Source organism: Choloepus didactylus, chromosome 4 (assembly GCF_015220235.1).
Source record: "Choloepus didactylus isolate mChoDid1 chromosome 4, mChoDid1.pri, whole genome shotgun sequence".
In the NCBI taxonomy this organism is placed as follows: Eukaryota; Metazoa; Chordata; class Mammalia; order Pilosa; family Megalonychidae; genus Choloepus; species Choloepus didactylus.
Window position 1 is genome coordinate 66,666,505 of NC_051310.1, and position 19,849 is coordinate 66,686,353.

Sequence of the window (19,849 nt, forward strand, 5' to 3'; positions counted from 1 at the left end):
TTCATTCTCTGCTACCTGGCTTTGGCAAGGCGTCCTTCTCTGATTCTCAGAGTTGTCAGCCGGGCCCCCAGGGGCTTGGAGACCAGGTCACTTTGAACATGGGTCTGTCAGCTGCAGCAAGATACTGACGCTTCTCAACCACCACTGTTCTCACTAGCACATGCAGCACTGAGCTTCACACTCAGGTGTCCACAGGGATGAAGTAAGAGGCTTGCAAATAAAGTGACAGACAGAAGGTGTGTTGGGCTAGGGGATACCAAATGCCACTCTTCACAGGCTCCCATGGCCTGCAGAGGTAGGCATTTGGGAGAGGAGACTGGCCTTGGACAGTGAGTACTGCAAAACGGGACTGGCACAGCTGTGTCCTTCTCACAGCCTCTGGAAGAACTATTTCACACAGCTGGAGTTTATCCACCTGTCAAAATGAAAGAATCTAGTGTACTATTTGAGTCATGGAAATAAATAGATAAGAATTGAGAAACTAAAGTCAAATTTTTAAGTATCGAGTAGGAATTATCTGGAAATTCTAAGTGAACGGAAAAAAAAAATGTTATGTTTGTATTGTGAGTGAACAATACAGACAAAACAGAGGGCCAACATTATTAGGTGACCTCACTGTACATTATTTGGAGGGTCAATGGCTCACTCAGCAATTGTGAGTAATTTTCTACAGACAACATTCCCAAAAAAGTAGGAGTAACTTCTTTGTCTTGGGAAATTTAGCACCAAAGTCCAGGAGCACCATGTGGGTACAGAAAATAAAGTACGCAAATGATTGCGGTGTATTGTTAACTTGAATTATATGAAGTTTAATAGAACTATTTTTTACAAAAGTTATCTAAAAATGTTGCTTTGGTAATGAGAATGAACAACCCTAGGTCCATCAGGCTTGCCCCATACTGAAACCATAGACTATGATAGAAAATTATCTTTAAAACTAAGATGACCAAAATTAAACAGTTCATATTACTGAGTTTTTATAAGATTTAATTACAAACCAAATAAAAAGTGGTAATTTACACTTATGTATAAGACAATTTCAAGTGCTAAAAAATTTTTAAATTTTTTTAGTATTAATTAATTCAGGTGTTCTCGATGGGGGCAATATCATCCCCAAAACTGGTTCTTGGGGAGGCAAAAAACTTCTTATGTATAAAGCACATCCAGGCACAGTACATGGGGAAGGTGGGCACACACTCCACCCCCAGCAGCCTCCCGCCTGCACCCCTGGCTGGGGAGGGCCCTCCAGGTGGTTGCTGCCCATGCTGACCACAGGCTGGCATCTTGGGCAGGAGCAGCAGAACAGGGCAGGCCCAATATTTTTTTTAAGAAACTAATGGCTATAAGTTGACAGGTTTTGAAGTCGTTATATTAGTCTACTTTTTTTACATGTTTAAAACTGTTCTCTAACATTTTTTAAGACCAAAATATAGAATGTTTCAAGTGAACCCTTTAAGCAGCAAAATAAAATACGTGGTACAAAGAAATCGTATTTTACAAGCATTTTAAGTTTGCTCCAAGCATTTAGACTTAGAAAAGAATTTTATCAATTTGTCTTTTTATTGTAACGAGTTAAATTCAAGAAATAACCCTCGTCTTCTGATGCTATTTTACGTCCCAGAGTTGTTAAATGGTCTAAATGACAAATATAACTCATTATGAAAATATATTGAAAAGTACAAGAGCTGCTGTAAAATAATCAAGTTTCCAGGCATCACAAGATTAGAGTAACTGAACAGTAAAACTGGCAGACTCCAAAAGAGCCCAGTCCCAAAGAGGCAAGATGCACCAGGTTTAACAAAACTGTTGCCTAAGTAGTCCATCAACTGTGCGCATGGAATCTTATGTGTGGTGATTACGTCACAGCTGGAAAAATATTTCTTTGGGGTAATTTCCTAATCTTTTTTGTCTGGAGTTTGTCCTCATTTAGTAACTTAAGATTTCCTTAAAATAACGGTTCAAAATCAAAATAATTCATCAAACAGGAGGCATTTTATAGGCAAGGTAAACCAGAGCATATTGTATTCAGATAATTTTGTTCTTTTTAAATTGAAAAAAATTTAAAATGGTCAGGATTGACAGAGAAGATGACAAATATACATTTCAGACTTTTATACCAATGAAAAAATAAAGCATTTTTATAGACTTAAAATTGTCACTAGTGCATTTAGTCTTGGGTAAAGGACTCAGAATTTAAAATACCTCTAAAATAATACAGTGTTACTAGAAATAGAAATCGGCCACATACTGAGGTCATTTTAGTGAGCTACCATTGTTTAAATGTATGAAAAGTATTATCTTGGTCCCAATTAGTGAAACCTTTAAAAAGATTGTCTTTAGAGAAACTTACTTGAGGACTATGCTTTTTCAGATATTCAAATTCACTTTATAGCAGAACTATAGATTAAATTTTTAACTTCTTCTTTTTTAAAAAGCTGCCAGGTTTCCATTTCTTCGGGAGATACTTTCACTAGTGCGTTCAACTCCACAGGTTAAGCTTTCTTCGTTATTATTAAGAATTTCATACATATTAGAGGGATTGCCATTCATTACTTTCTCATCTTTTCGAAAAGACAATGGCAGACTTGCTAGACTAAAACTGAGATCTTTAAAGGCATGCAATAAAAATATGCCCACAATGATGGTAAGGAAGCCGCTCAAAGTACCAATGACATCGTCAACAGGCATATTCTGCCACTCCTTAAAAAGAATAGCTGAACAAGTTAAAACCGATGTTGTGAAGAACACGTAATAAATGGGCGTCACGATGGAGGTGTTGAATATGTCCAGGGCCCTGTTTAGGTAATTGATCTGTGTGCTCACACACACCACCAGGCTCAGCAGCAGGGCCCAGGCCAGCGGGTGCTGCAGCACGGGCTTTCCAGCAAGCAGTTCTTTAATAGCGATGCCCAGGCCTTTGACACAGGACACCGAAAATGCTCCGATCACAGAGCAGATTGTTATATACACGAGAACGTTGGTCTGTCCATGGCGGGGTCCCACTATGAAGATTAATATCAAGGACACAATGACCACAAGGGTGGCAAAGACCACAAAACCTGGAGGAAGCAAAGCAAAGTTATATGTAGTTAAACGATTAAGTACCAAGAGAAAACTGAAAACCCAAAACAAAATATAAACTCAACAGGAAGGAGAAAAAATATGGCCTTAAAATAAACATCAGCTTTCTTTAAATCTGCCCCAGCAAAAGCACACCCACAGAAGTTTAGTTTTACGTACACAGTGTAAGATTAAAGTATGCCTTCATATTCACAAAATGTTACACCTCCAATATTTTTAAAGCAGCATCTTATGCCTCATGATAACTGTACAAAAGAAAACAGAATTTGGGTAATCCGTAGCCTCCTATTCTTCTGGAATACCTCTGTACTCTTTATCTCCCACCTACTCGAATGTTGCAACTCACAAGGCAAGGGAGCCAGAATTAGAGCAGAAATCACAGGTGCAAATAAAGACAAGAAAAGGAAAGGACAGGAAAAGAAGAGACAGTTATTTGGGAAGTCATAGACAGAGGACAACTAATAATACATCTAAGAAAGCTGAATCCTCCATCAGCAGCGATCCAAGCCTAAACTCTGTAGCACAGAACCCTGAAAGGGCACAAGGAGCTGTGGAAATGGAGGTGATACTGAGACTGTAAGCAGGAGGCCTTGCTCGAAGTCCACTGGGGAAGCAGTCAGACCCCAGGGGGCTGCACATGTGGGCAAGGGTCCCCCGCAGCCACAGTGGGCAGCCTTGGTGTCGAGGACTCCGGGCCCAGCTGAGGATGTGAGGGGCTGGAAAGAGGTGTACTTCTAAGATGCCAGCCCCACTTTGCCACTCAGCTACCAGAAGTTTCTTGTCCGGAGACATGACCAGCCCTACTTTTAAGGAGCAGTCAAGGATCATCAGGCAGCTGAGCAAGGAACTTGCCTAATAAGGAAGGGAAGGGCCAAAATCAACAAAAAAAGCAGCAGCCTTTTATTCTTCCGTGTTGAGAAAAAAGCCTTCAAAATAATCTCCCCCACTGAAAAAATAAGAATCTCCCCCACTGAAAAAATAAGAAAAACTAGCATTAATAACCTCAGAGACAAAGAAGAAATACCAGACTAACTTTGCTTCCAAACAACCATAAACAATGAAAAAACTACACAAATGAAACAAAAACAAACAAACAAAAAAAACCCAAACAAAAAATCATTTGAGGCCGTCAGAAAGCAAGCAAAGCATCAGGAGCTGAAGGGCCAAGATACAGAGAAAAGGTGAGCACTCCGAGGTGAGCCGCGTTTACCCCTGCTTTTCCCTCAAGCAACTGCCAATTCTGGAGCAGGATAATGGGCATAAAGGCCAGCAGACAAACTGGTGGCCTGGGGCATACAGAAGTTTCCGTGGGCTGGGTAAAAAGATACAGGATTTGGGAATAAGCAGCCAGGATGTAATAGGCCAATGTCCCTAGAAAGGAGGGAACTACGGACAAGTGAGCCCCAAGTCCCACATGGTGTTTGGGGGCCCAGCGCTGCACGAGCTGAGGAACCAGGTGGGAAGCCGGTTAGGGGTCCAAGGACAGCAGTCACGTACACAGACATGGAATTCGTGACTCCCTGCGGTGGAGGGGGTCCGAGGAAAGACCCCAGGCTATCCCCTGAGAGCCAGAAGGGCTATGACCAAGAATAACGGCCACCTGGAAGGAACCAGCCCCAGCAAGGCTTGACAGGCAGCTCAACTGGTTGCAGGTGATCCGCTGCACTCTGCCTGCAGAAAAAACGTAAGTTCTCTTTGAGGGAAGAACACGTCACCCAGAGCCATTATGCATTTTATAACATTATAGCCAGCATTCAGTCAAAAATGCCAAAATACACAAAACTAAATGGATGAAAACCAAAAGAAAAAAAACAGACCAAAGAAACAGACCCAAAACAAAATCCTGACACTGAAGTTAGCAGGAAAAGACTTTTAAAATAATTAAGAACCAAAGCTCTTGGAAATTAAAATAGCAAAAATAAAATCTCACCAGAAGGGTTGAAGATAAAACTGAGGAAATCTTCCAGAAGGCAAAGCAAAAAGGCAAGAAAAAAAAAAGAGGAGGTAAAAATATGAGAACAAATGTAAGAAAACTAATCGTCTAGATTAGAAGGTTCAACCACAGGCAAACAAGGCCTCCACTCAGAGAAAAAGGAGGGAAGACTATCAAAGGAGTAATTCCATTTATTCCCCAGAACAGGACAAGGATTTCCAAATTAATAAGACCCCATCAAATACCTAGCACAATGGATGAAAAGTGACCCACATCCGGATACATTATTGGGAAATTTCAGATAGTGAAGGCAAAATCCTAAAAGCTTTCAAAGGCAAAAAACTGGTCAGATGAAAGATAAAAAATCAATTGCATTAGATTTCTCAACAGCAGCACTAGAAGTGAGAAGTGGGTTAAAGACATTTTGAGATACACAAGGTCTCAAAAAAACATCTCTCCCCTGGGCCCTTCCTCCTTTCCTAGGAGAGTGGCTCCATGAAAGTGAAGGAGCAAGAAACCTAAGATGTAGGAAACAAGGAAACCAAGAGAAAACAAAACGTGTAGGGAATTCCCAGGATGTTGAAGAAGCAAAACCCAGGCTGGCCACTGTGCCAGCAGCCTAGAGATCCCAGTGTAGACTGAGGCCAAACCAAAGCTCAGGGAAAGAGACTTCCAAAACGATCGAACTGCAGGAATACCCAAATGTGTGTGAAATGCCTGAGAACAGAACCAGACAACCAGGGAAGAGTTTCAGGATAGACCGATTAAATTCTAGAACAGGGAAAACATGTCATACAAGAAAGGGAAAATAGTCATAACATACTACATGGGCTGAGCTTCAAAGTTATGTAGTGATGATAGTGTAAACCAATAATTTCAAAAAGCAGCTAAATACTCATCTTTTACAGTGTAAAGCCAATAGATAAAGCCTAAAGCCCAGGAAGAAGCAGAGAGAGAGAGTTGAAGAAAAGAGCAACAAGGGGCTGGGGCTACCAGGAAGGACTGTGACTGCTCCTTTCATACTAAGCCCTGCAGAATATTTGCCTCTTTTAGGCACACATAAAATTTTGATTAAAATTAAAAGTAGATTAAAAAACTAAAACGTAAGGCTAATAAAGCTTTTAATTTTTCTCACCTGGATCACCCAGCTTGTGAGACATCTCATTTAAGGTCTCTATCTCCTCTTCCTTTGGAGCATGAATGACCATAACTGTAGACCCTAGAATACTTAACAGACACCCAATTTTCCCGTGAAGATTAAGTCTTTCATTTAGAAAGTATGAAGAAAGAATGGCACTGAAATGGAGGGGGGACATGAAAGTAATCAGTTTTCTCATTTTTAAACATCAACACAATTTTAAAAACTGAACTCAAACAACACTGTACGCTTATGAAGATTCTGGCTTTTAATTAAGGTAAAGAAAATGCACATTCAATCATAAAATGCAAGTTTCTAAAGAATCATATTTCATTATATACAAGTGTGTACACATTTTACATCCTAATTGGGAATTTGTATCCACAACAGTGCTTAAAAACAGCTCACCCTTAATTCAGCCCTACTGGTTGAGGTATCCTTATTTGTTTTCAGTTAATTCTATTTAGTTTGCCTATTAATTAAATTGCCAGTTTTAATACTTTATCATTTTATCTACATCTGAAAATACAGTATAATGCTATAAACATAATAATAGTATAAAGTAACAGAAAATTAAAGGTAAAAAACATGTACCAAATTCCTTTATATCTTGTGCCTTCATAAAAAGGATTAAAATAACTAATTATCAGTCACCATTCTGGGAATAGTAACCAAAATCCAAACTTTAATTTGGGCTTAGCTGTCTAGGCTAATCATTAAAATACCAGAAACAGAACAAGTCTTGGACTCGGCTTCCAAGGCACAGAACTTTGTCCCAGTCATTGGTTTTTTGTAGTAAGTACAGAAATCGACTCATCACCAACCAGCACGTAACACAGTATGTATGTGTCAAATGGTAAATACTGTACTGGTAAGTAGTACTTGGAATTTTAAAAAACTGATATCAAACTAGAACTAGTGCTGGTACTGAATACAAGCAAGGCAATGCATAAAAACATTTCCTCCTCCAAATCAGTAGCTTTGCAAATGTATAGAGGGTAACTTTTTAAAGCAAGTTCCTGCATAGTGTAAAAAAAAGTCCTCAAGGCTGATTAAATACAAATTATGCCAAACACATGTAATTAGGTGGGGCTGAATGTTTTAGAGACTGAAACCCTGACCACTGCTTCTCCAGGTGAGACGGGTGCACGTACCTCACTAGGACACTGAGCGCTCCCAGCGGAGTCACCAACGTGGCCGGAGCAAACGCATATGCAGCGAAGTTGGCCACCTCACCAGCTCCCACTGGGAGATGGAAGCAAAAGAAAACTTAAGTAAGAACATATATGCAAACAAATTTGTGAATGCCTGAACTTATGCAATATCTACATACTGTTTCAACCGTATTTAGAAACTTCCTTATTTTTTCCCATCTACTCATAAGGGTTAGGGTTCCCCTGTGAATTATCAACATTAAGAGTAGAACAAATCAATCAGAAACAATATTAAATCTATAATTTTAGTTGAAGAAATCTAACATATGCTTAATTTAGGTTTTTCTTATAAAAAAATTCAACAAATCTGTATACCATATGACAACAAACACAAATCCACTAAAAGAAGCAGAGTTCTTGTATACCACTTTCCCTCAAGCCTTTTTCACTGGGAATCTTGTTTTCAAAACCCCATTCTTACATTCAGAAAGTGGTCTTGCGTACCTCTGTGCCAAGTCCTATTCTAAGATCTAGAAATTAGGCAGGCAGCAAAACAAAGATACTGCTCTCATAAAACCATTTTAGTGGAAGGAAGACTGGCAGATACAATACACGTCAAGTGGCTGTGGAGAAAAACAAAGCAAGGGAGAGGGTACACTATTTTATATCACTGTGTTAGGCCAGGGCTCTCTGGTAAGGTAAACTGAACAGAATCTGAAATGAAGTGAAAGTTTCCCCTGCAGCTCTCTGGGGAAGACCATTCCAAGTCGGGAACAGCAAGTGGAAAACCCGTGAGTTAAGAAAATGTTTGGCATGTCTGAACAAGCAAGGAAGACAATATGTGTCCAGCAGAGTGAGCAAGGGGGAGTGGCAGTGAAGGTTAGGATTTTATCTGAGTTGAAAAGTCGTTCAGAACTTCATGCAGTGGAGGAGCACTATCTGATAAAAAGATCACTCTTGGCTCCTGCATTTTCAAAATGGTTATGCCAATTTTCACTTCCACTATCAGTGTATGAGAACTCCCATGAACCACACTCTGACCAGTATTGTCAGCAGGTTTGTTAATGTTAGGAGTACTGGGATTATTTTATTGTGCTTTCAATTTGCATTTCCCCTTTTCATTTGTTCACTAGCAATATGAACATTTTTAGTGAAATGACTGTTCAAGGTTTTCCCCTATTTGTCTCATGTTTATTTTCTCTTATTGATTTGAGGCAATTTCTTTTTATATTTTGGATATGAATCTTTGCTATTTTTTTCACACTCTACAATTTACATTTTTATCCTTTTAAATTTTCTGATCAAAAGCAGCTTTTAATTTAATAGTTATCCATTTTTTAAATATTTTCCTTCATGGTTAGTGCTTCATACTTGTTTAAGAAATCTCTCCCTAAATTCTTCATAATCTTCTGAATTCTTTAGTGTCCTGCCTTTCACAACTAGGCCTACGAATAGGCTGTAGCTGATTTTTGTGTACGGAGTGAGAAAGAAATCCAATTTTATTCTTTTCCATATGCATACCCAATTGTTACAGCAATATTTACTAAAAAGTGCATTTCTCTACTTCTCTTCAATACCACATTCTCCATGGGTCTGTGCCAGGGCTATTTCATTGGTGTATTATCCATCTTGACACAGTACTGAATGAATTAGTACAACCTCGTATTACATCACCTAGCTAGTTCACCTTCTCTGTTTCTTGATCAGTTTTACCAAAAGTTTATCAATTTCATTAATATGATCATAGACCCAAATGTTGACTATGATGACCCTTTGCTTCCTATTTAACAAATTTTTATCTTCCCTTTATCTACTTCTTTCTACATTTTTGGGTTTACTTTACCATTCTTTTTCTAATTTCTTGACTTCGATGCCTTGCCTTTCTGAAGTACTTGCTTCAGCTATATTCCACAAGTACCTGGCATCAACATATTAAAGCGCTTTCTAAGTTAAATATTAACATATATACTTTCTAATTCTCAGACTTCTTTGAATCATGGCTTGCATGAAAGTACATTTCTTAATCTCCATGCATGTGGGATTTTCATGTTATCTTTTTGTTATTGGTTTTTAACTTATTGCTACTGGCTTTCCTGTAAAAACGCTCCATTAAATCTTTTGAAAAATGTTAAGACTAGCTTTATAAAGCTAGCAATTTGTATAAATATTCCATATGCACTTGAAAAGACTGTATATCTGAAGTAGAGTGTGGTGATGTATGTCCATGTGTTAGGTTTGTTAAACTGGCTGTTCAAATTTTCCATAGCCTTAATGAGTTTTCTCTGTTTGTCCTATCAACTACTAAGAGCAGTATATTAAAATTTCACTATATGATTTTACAGCTGTCTGTTTCTCCTTGTTCTGTTGATTTTTGCTTTGCATATTTCCATGTTCTTACATAACGTTATAATTGTTATAGCTTCCAGGTGAGTTGAAACTTTCATCTTTACAAACTAATCCTGTATCTCCAATATGGTTTTTTGCTTTGAAGTATATTTTGTCAAATATTAATAACAGCAATCTCAATTTTCTTCTGGGATATGTTTTTCCATCCTTTTCTCTCAACCTTTATATATCCTTATGTTTTACATGTGTCTCTTGTAAAAACCATATAATTGGTTCTGTTTGTTTTTTTTAAATTCCGGTCTGATAATCTTTGCCTTTAAACTAGAGCATTTCTTTTAAGGAGTTATTGATATATCAGGCTTTATATATGCCATCCTTTATCTTAAAGATTGTTTTATTTTTAAACTCTTAAACATTCCAAATAATGAATAACAAAACATCCTAAATATTCAGAAACAGAATAAAATATACCTACCACCCAGACTTAATCAATTTCTCAAAACATATTTTCAACCAAAAATGCTGTTCATCTTTTTTTAAGATAAATGCTTTTAATATTTGCTAAAACATTTTTAACAAATTACGAAAAGCACAATGTCTCACTCCTAAATACTTCTTGGGAATGCAAATATCTTAGTAAGTAAGAATACGCCCTACTTAACCACAAAATCATTATCGCACCTAATGAAACGTACAGTAAATCCCTAATACCATCTAAGAAGCAATCCATATTCATATTTTCCTTACAATCAAATGGTTTGTTCCTTCCAGGAATCTATTAAGGAATTTGGCTGCAGTGTCTCAAATAATTTTTCATCTAGGATAGTCCTCTATTCCTATTGATTACATAATATACAGGAAACAAAACAAACAAAAAAACAAAAAAATCAGATTTGTATTATTTTCATTTTCTTATCTACTATCTGTCTTACCTGTCTTTTCTTCTTTCTCATCTTCCTTGCTTTTCCAACTTTTTAAAAACATTCTATTCTTTCTTCCATTAATTAGGAAGCTCCACACTGGCTCTATTCCTTTCCTGTGTAGCCTAGATATTACAACATGTATCCAGGGTTGTTAAGTCTAATGTTAACGTTAGCTTTACTCTCCTACCAACAAGGCAAGAACCTCAGGACACCTGAATCCATTTTCTCCCTTACAACTTGTGTTGTTTTGTTGCATATTTTAAGTATGGAAATTTTAAGTTCACAAGTCCTTTTTATTGCTTTTCAGCAACTTGTTTCTTTCCTTCCTCCATCTCTAACCTTCTACATGGACCAATTTCTTTCTGCTACAGAAATCTCTTCGAATTTGCTTTAGTTTAACTGTTATCTGTTTTACTTTGTCCAAAAATATCTTTATTTAGTTCTTATTCTTGGAGGTTATTTTCAACAAGTAGAGAATTCTATCGCCCACTACCTCCTTTCAGCACCACTATTTCCAGCTTCAAATGCTGTTGAGAAGTCAGCCATCGATCTGTCATCCCCTCTAAGGGTACCTGGATTTTTTTTTCTGACTGCTTTTAAGATATTCTGTCTCTGCTATGATGTGTCTAAGTCTGGTTTTCTTTTCACAGATCCTGCTTCAGTCTTGTTGGACTTCTTGATTTCATGGTTTGATACAGTCAGTTTTTGGAAAATTCTCAGCCATTTTCTCTTCAAACAGCTTGAGCTCCATTCCCTTTTCTCCCAATTCTGGAAATCCAATTATTCCCTGAATCCTCTAAATTTCATAACCTTCTTATCCATATTTTCCACCTTTTGATCTCCTCTGGCTTCCATCTAGATAATTTCTTCGAAACTACTGTCCAGTTCACGGTGTCTCTCTTCAGTCACACCTAATCCACCGTTAAATCCATTCATTTAATTTTCATTATTGCATTTTTCAATTATACAATATCTTTTAGGCTTTTTTTTTTTGTAAATGTGCAATGTTGCTGTAGTTTCCAGTTCACTGCTGGAACTACAACTCCTTGTAGTAAGCACACTGTTTTACGATCTGTGATTCATCCAATATCTGCAGAGTCTATGGGTCAGTTTCTACCAATCACTTCTGTTAATTTTTCTTATTCTCATGTGCTTCTTTTTTTTTTTCCTGGATATTTTATTTTAAAAATTACTTATAGAAAAAGTTAAGGCCAAGATGATATAATCCCCTTCAAGACAGAAGTTGCTTCCTTCTGGCAGGCTCCAGAGAACACTGGCAACTCAGGACCAAGGCTTGACATTGTCTGGTCCACCCCAATGATCAGACACTGCACAGCCTCCATCTTACTCCATAGGTACAGTTATCAACATCCCCAGCCTAGCCCAGAGCTCCCAGAGCAGGTTTTCTTCGTTTTTTTTTGTTTGTTTGTTTGTTTTTTGTTTTTAGCAGAATTACCATCCTTGGCAGCATCAGACTCTGACTCTTACTAATCCAGTGCAAAGATTTACTCTGTCTCTCAGCTGCCTCCTCTGGAGTCTACAAACACTTTAGGACAGAAGTGTCTCCAGCTTACTCTTCTAAGCCCTAATCCTTTCCTTGATCTTGGTGAAGTAATTCTCAACTATCATGTTAATTCTTTGATGTTTTTTAGGATACTTTTAATATTTTGTTCAGCTTTTTGTTTCCAGTAGGAATGTTGATTCACTCACCTAGTCCACCACTACCAGAAGCATCAATATTGCTTTCTGACATCAAACCTTTTGTATACTTTTGATACCTGAACTGCTTTCCTCAGGGTCATCAAGGGCTTACCTGTGTCTAAACTCCATGGTTACCTTTCCATCTTCATTGTACCTATACTACATCAGCACCAGGTGACACAAATGAGCACTCTGCTCCCTTAACATTTTCTTCACTTAGCTTCCATGATAACCACACTCACTCGGTTTCCTCCTAGTACCCTGGTTCCTCTTTCTCAGACTCTTCTAACACCTTCTCCTCATCTCCCTGAACTCTGAATACTAGACTGCTCTCAGGTCAGATCTTGAACCTCTTTCTCTATCCATACTCATTTCCTAGATGATCTTACCCAATCGCATAGCCTTAAATACCATCTATAAGCTGATGAGTCCCAAAATTTTATTCTCTACAGCCTGGACCGCATCATGGAATTCCAGACCTGTATATCTAACTGGAAACTTGACATTCCATTTGAATATTTTATAGGCATTTCAATCGTTAACACGTCCAGATCTAACTACTGATACCATCCCACCCCATCAGCTCAGGTCCTCTCATAGTCTTACCATCAGGTTAACGGTAAATCAATTCTTCCAGGCACTATTGCCAAATACCTCCATGTCATCCATACCACTCCTTCCCACCCTACAAATGGTCAGTCAGCAAGTCTTGTCAGTCTACTTTCAAAATACATCCAGAATTCTACCAGTTCTCCACATCCTCATTACCACTACCCTGGCCCAGCCACCACCACATCTTACCTGATCACTGCAGCAGCCTCTTACTTAGCGTCTTGCTGCTTCTGCACTTAAGCAGACTACTCCCACTCAGCACAGCAACTGGACAGATCCTATCAACACCTAAGTCAGGTCAGGCAACCCCTCAGCTCAAAAGCCTCCCACGGCTTCCAACAAAAGTCCTTTCTGTGACCAAAAACACCTGCATGATCTGGCCCCGCAGAACCTCTCTGAACTTATCCCAAGATATTTCAGTAACTGAATTCTCCATAACAAAGCAACTCAAAACTTGGCAGCTTCAAACATGTAATCTGTAATATTATCTCTCATATTGGTCAACAATTCAAGACGGGCTCAGTAGATAGCTCTAACTCATAGCCTTTCAAGAGGCTGCAGTCAAGATGTCGGCAGGGCCTGCAGTAATCTGATGGCCTGACTAGAGCCTAAGGGTCCACTTCCAAGGTGGCTCACTCCCAGGACTGCCAGGTGGGTGCTGGCTGTAGCCAGGGGACCCCTCCGCAGGCTGAGTGTCCTCAGAGCACAGTTCCTGGCTTCCCCCAGAGCATGTAACCCAAGAGACCAAGGTAGAAGCTGCATCACCTCTCATGGCGTAGCCTCAGAAGTCACACATCATCACTTCTGCCACATCCTTTGACCTCCAGGCCAGCAGTGATTCATTGTGAGAGGGTGTACATAAAGGTGTGAAGACCAGAAGGTGAGAACCACTGGGGGCATCTTGGAGTCTGCCTCACACTTCAACAGGCAAGGCATGGTCCCACCTCACTGTCTTCACATTACCGTTTCTTCCTGCCTAAATGTTCTTTCCCTCAAATATCCACATGGCTAGCCTACTCATTTCCTTTTGTTCTTTTTCTCAAATAATATCTTTTCAGTGAGGCCTTCCCGACCCCCTATTTAAATTTTAAACCTATCTATCTTCTATTTCACATCCCCCTTCCCTATGTTATTCCTTCTCCTTAACATGTATCACTAACATATTTAAACTTATTTAGTTTATTGTCTGTCTTCCCATCCTGAATGTAAGCTTCTAGGGTAGGAATTTTTCTGATTTCTTCTCACTAGTGTATCTCCAGTACCAAGAACAGTGCCTGGCATGTAAGAGATAAACAATAAACATTTGATGAATGAACAGTCAAATCTATCAGTTTCTTTATTACTTCATCTGCTCTTAGCTTAGAAAGTTGTTCATTATCCTAGGTTTCAATATCTATTTATTAATTTAATACAAAACACTTACGTAATAATCCTGAATAGTTTCTCTGAAGGCTAAGTGTCTTAAGGATCATTTGTTCCATGTACCTTTTTAAAGGTAACCATTATCAGAATAACTTTGGACAGTCTTATTAATTATGTGCTCCCCTTTCAATCTGGAATGAGAACTAATGGAAGAAGAGGAACTAAAAACAGGATATTACAGGATATTTTCTAGGATCTTTCCCTTCTTAAATGGAGAATTTTAAAAACACATACTAGACATGTTTTAATCAGGTAAAATAATCTTCTAGTTCAAATTAAATAAGATAAGCTACTGAACTGCTGAATAATGTTTACATCTTAAATTTCACTCATTTTGAATATTTTTCATTAAAAAAAGTGAAGTTTAAAAATTTTCTAATAAGATGAGACTATAATAGTACATGCAAGTATTTAATATATAAATATCATAAACATATATTTTCTTGAAATTTCTCTATACATACTTGATAGCAGTCCAGCCCACCACAACCATTCTTTAAGATACGCATGGCCGCCTTGACCTGTGAATGAAAAAATACTTTACTTCTTTGGAAGATTATCAGACTCTTGTATTAATAATTATGACAACTGCTAGAAATGATGTATTTTTAAATATCTCATTTGTTGATTATTATTACTTTAAAGGAATTTGTATAAAGGAATTTCTCAGTATTATTTTTATGACTTTCTTGGAGAAAAGGGCTGTGGGGATCATGAGAATGTTAAAAATGTTCAAGTTTATACCATACTGTTGAGTGAAGGAATTAAATCAATCCTTAAATTCAGTTCAGTTCTTTTTTTGTTTTGTGAACTCAGCACAATAAACAAAGCAAAGAAAATGAACCCGGTAGCCTTACCTTCTAATGAGTCTGACAGTGAATAAACCCTTTCAGCGGGGCATGTCCCACATCATATAATAACGTTGGAGAATATGGTCCTATCTGCATCAAACATAGTAAGACTGAGCACTGCTCATGGGGTGGAACTGCCATGATGCACACCATGCTTTTCTCCTTGGCTTCCCTCCTGACCAAACTAATCAAGTCAGGAAGTAAGGGAGCCATTGGTCCCGAAGCCACTATCCAAAAGGAAAAAGCAACATGAATGAATCCTTTGCCAACCACATAGATCACGGCCAATGAAAGTACCTTCCCGAGGACCGAAGATGAGGGATTGGGGAAACAAGCAGTGTATGTTGATAGATTCTTCTCTGTCCACTGAACCCCAACAGAGGCTACTGTTTTAAGATTGCTTCATTAGGTTTGCCCTTATGGGTAACACAGTAAAGAGGGAGGTGACATTTTACTGCCAAAGCAGATCTTCTAATCAGATCCAGGTCTAGAACACGACAATAATGCCACATTACAACAGTGGAACTATTGTGGACGCACCCAACAGAGGCAGAGTGGGCTGAAGCTTGTCAAGTCTCCCCAAAGGTCACTGTCACTTTTGGCAATTTCTGAGAAAATGTTTACCACCCAGTGGTTCACTGAACCAGGGATTCTTCGAGCCAGGGAAGCCCCCTCTTCCTCTTCTTATCAATTGAAAAGCATCAGGAAAAATCTTTCGGTAAAGTAAGGTAAAAACCAGAACTTTTCCGACTCCCTTCAATCTCAAGGACAAAAGATGCTAGGCTTCAATCCCACTCACGGACCTTTATTTCCTTCTTTGCAGACATTATCAGAAGGCAAAGAAAAGGCTAAACACTAACTGGCTCCTGTTCCTACTTTACATTTACATCTTCTCATTACAAAATTGTAATTTTTTATTTTTCACATTGCAAAACTGATTTGGCATTCTCCATGAACATTTAGAACTCCTTCATGACTCAAAGGTATGAATACATTCACCAGGAATGAAGGTCCTCTGCAAAGAACCCCATAGAGCAAACGCTGTCATTTCATATTTTCAGCTGTAACACAGGGAAAACTTACCTGCTCTCATGGAGCCTTTTCTGGCAAGTCGCAGGAGGCCTTTCTTTTTCAAAATGAAACTCCCTCCAATGAAAATGCTGGAGCTCATAGCCAATCCCAGACCAATATAAAAATCATATTTTCCACGCCCCTGGATCATTTCGTTTTCTACTTAAGAAGTTCCTGTGAATCACATTGATCACAGAACAGAGAAACTGCTGGCACTGGAGGCAGGACAATGCAGCCTTCAAATCTAAGCAACAAAAAACGAAATGAGATAGTCACAGAACAATCCTAAGAGCTCACCCACACCATGTCCAAGTTAAAACTTTACTCCATTTCTCTTCTCGTAAAGGAAGAACATTTTCTTTATTACTATTATTGATAATAAATATATTTACTATTTAAATTTAGAACTGATCTTATATTTCCTCCATTATGGCAAAAAATGGTATAATCATATAAAACTATGTTTAAATTGCTTTTATAAACTCTGGTTTTATATTTTTAAAAAATTGTCTCTAGTCGTCGCTGACAGTATATGATAACAAATCTGTGCTGATAAAGGGGAAAAAAAGAGAACAAAAAGTCAGACATAACAATATTCAAATCTCATTTGTAAATCTACTTACCAACTTCACAAATGTGTCCTTTTTGAATAATTCAAACAGAAAAACTACAAATGTCCTCACACAGACTGTTTCTTGTTAGAAATATATGTAGTGTACATAGCAATTTATTCCTTATTTACCCTTTTTGGGTGTATGTAGAGAGAAGGTAGAGTTCATGTTATTTTTTAGCAGAGGATGATGATACTAGGACACAAATGTTTGGCAGGATGTGTGTGGTGTTGGTGAACTTTAGAGCACAAGAGGGCAATGGCACCCGGAGGGCTCAGTGAACAAGATTACAACAGTAAGAAGAGGCTTACCAACGACTGCAAGGTTTTTTCTAATAGCTAACTCATGAACTTGGCTGACAAGTGAACTAAAACAAAGTGCTGACAGCAGAGAAAAACATTATTTAACAGCAAGGTTCATGATTATTTATAATTACCTGCCAGTTCAACCTTTTAAGTCATGGGATTTTTGTTCCCCAATTTAACATTTACTCCCAGAATTAATCTGCAATTCAGTCAGGATCCCCTTGCCGTCACTATTTTCAGACTATGAGACTGTAGCCCTTAACTAGGTAATTTACTCTCCTATCCACTTGGCCTCTCAGTTACTTTATCCAGCGCTCAAACAGTAGTTATTGAACAGATCCCATGTGCACAAAGCATCAGACTAAGCTCTCTCTATAAAATGGTGATGCAGATACGCAAAGCCTGCCCTGAGGGAGCTTTTAAGACTTCCCTGGGGAGACAGACAAGAGGCAACTAAATAAAGGTGATAAAAACTATAATAATGCCAAGAGCAGTATTATCACACTGAGTTATACATCTTATACAACTTATACATCTTAACAGGCTTACCACAGGAAAATAGAAAACTTCCAACGTGAGTTTTGAAAAACCAAAAACTGTCTGAATAAAATGTGGATCACTGTTGAGGGTAAATGAAGGAGGTTCATCATATTATTTTCTCTACTTTCAGGCATATATGTGAACATCTCCACATTAAAGCTTTTAAAACACATCTTGCAGTGCTCAAGAGCTGCAGGGATGCCAGGATGGAAATCACTAGCACGTCCCAAAAGCAAGGTCACCCCACAATCTAGGAAAAGATAATAGTGAACCATGGGATCCAAGATGGCAGATTAGGAGAGACACAGCAAAATTCTCCTCCATGAAAAACACTAGAAAAAAGACAGAAAGTGCTCCAGAATAGCAGTTCCTGGGTTCCACTGGCTGGGCAGAGACTTCTACAGCCATAGTGAGTATGCACGTGGAGAAACTGAGACTGTGTCCAGAGGCGGGTGAGTGTGTGACCCAGAGAGCCGCCAGGGAACCAATAGCTGGTCCCGCAGTTAAGTGCAGTGGAGAGTACCTTCCACGCCCTGGGCACCCACCTCAGTATCTACCATGGGCGATAACCCTTTGCAGAACCACAGCTAAGAGCCCTCACACCAGGGATCGGTTGTTGCAGCAGACAGAGGATCATGGGAGGGAGTAGCTTTCCATGCCCCGAGCAGCCGTCTTTGCAGCTGGCTGGTACGCAACCCTTCGCAGCGTTGCGGCCAAAAGCTTCCCTGAGGGAATTTGGGATTCAGCTGGCTTGTGACAGCGCACACGCCTCTTCCACAGAAGCCCGCAGCATACACAGCCTAGAGGCACGGAAGGAACAAGAGCCCTCTGCCAATCCCAGGGACTTGTGGGCCCACAGCAGAGAAGGACGGAGGAGAGTCTGAGCTGAAGGGTTTGATGCCTGTTGCAGCCCCAGGGTATTCCAGCCGCAGCCTCAGAATGGCTGGTAGTACTGGGTCCTAGAGTGGTCTCCCTGCCAAATTGCACAGGGCATGCCCCCCACCGACAGGGCTAGCAGTCCCCACTGCACACAGAAAATTGGTGCACTGAATGGACATCCACATGGTTTGGACCCCCACTCAGTGCACGGACGAAGTTGGGGAGAACTGGCTTGAGGGTAAGAGGTGGTTCAGGAGCACCATCTTCTGGTAGGTCAGGGAAAGTGCACACCACCAAGCTGTAGCTCTGTCAAATTACAGAAAATTGTTTAAATGAGCTTGCATTTCCTAAAAAAACCCTAGCAAGATAAGCGAATGCCAAGAGGCCAAAAACAACAGAAAATTATAAAGCATATGAAGAAACCAGAAGATATGGATAACCCAAACACCCAACTTAAAAAACCACAGGAGAAAAAGAACTTGGAGCAATTAATCAAAGAAGTAACCACAAATGCAAATATCATGGCTCAGGAGATAAAGGACATCAAAAAGACCCTAGAAGAGAATAAAGAAGAATTTGCAAGAGTAACTAAGAAAATAGCATATCTTATGGAAATAAAAGATACTTATGATCAAATGAAAAAGATTCTTGAATCACATAACACCAGATTTGAAGAAACAGAGGAACGAAAAGGCAAACTCGAAGACAACGTGTTGGAAAGTAAATGCATAAAAGAACGAATGGTGAAAAAAATCGAAATATTTGAAATGGATCTCAGGGAAATGATGAACAACACGAAGCACACAAATACAAGAATCATTGGTGTTCCAGAAAGGGAAGAGAAGGGTAAAGGAATAGGAAGAGCATTCAAAGAAATCATTGGGAAAAATTTCCCAACCCTGCTAATGACATAGATATCCAAATCAAAGGTGCCCAATGAACTCCAAATAGAATAAATCCAAATAAACCCACTCCAAGACATATTGTGATCAGTTTGTCAAATACTGAAGAGAAGGAGCAAGTTCTGAAAGTAGCACAAGAAAAGCGATTCACCAAATACAAAGGAAACAACGTAAGACTAAGTAGTCATTACTCAGTGGGCACAGTGGAGGTAAGAAGGCAGTGATATGACATATTTAAAATTCTGAAAGAGAAAAATTGCCAGCCAAGAATTCTTTATAAAGCAGAACATTTCATAGACAAACAAATGCCAAGAGAATTTGCTAACAAAAGACCTGCCCTACAAGAATTACTAAAGGGAGCTCTACCGCATGAGAAAAAA

The 19,849-nt window shown here is 38.9% G+C and overlaps 1 protein-coding gene across 4 annotated transcripts in view; it reads right to left on the reverse strand.

Annotated features, from left to right (window-relative positions):
- Nucleotides 1–970: 970 nt before the first annotated feature.
- LOC119531496 (magnesium transporter NIPA2) overlaps nucleotides 971–19,849 on the reverse strand; it is a 36,767-nt gene continuing 17,888 nt past the window's right edge. For 3 of the 4 annotated variants that reach the window (XM_037832802.1, XM_037832800.1, XM_037832801.1), the window contains 5 exons: nucleotides 16,245–16,476; nucleotides 14,775–14,831; nucleotides 7,307–7,397; nucleotides 6,150–6,310; nucleotides 971–3,059 (listed from right to left, as the gene is read on the reverse strand). In XM_037832802.1, the coding sequence (XP_037688730.1) occupies nucleotides 2,428–3,059; nucleotides 6,150–6,310; nucleotides 7,307–7,397; nucleotides 14,775–14,831; nucleotides 16,245–16,383 (1,080 nt within the window). In that variant the 5' untranslated portion in view covers nucleotides 16,384–16,476 and the 3' untranslated portion in view covers nucleotides 971–2,427. Of the gene's footprint in view, nucleotides 3,060–6,149; nucleotides 6,311–7,306; nucleotides 7,398–13,653; nucleotides 14,666–14,774; nucleotides 14,832–16,244; nucleotides 16,477–19,849 lie in introns of those variants that run through there. The other variant, XM_037832803.1, reaches the window with a different exon arrangement.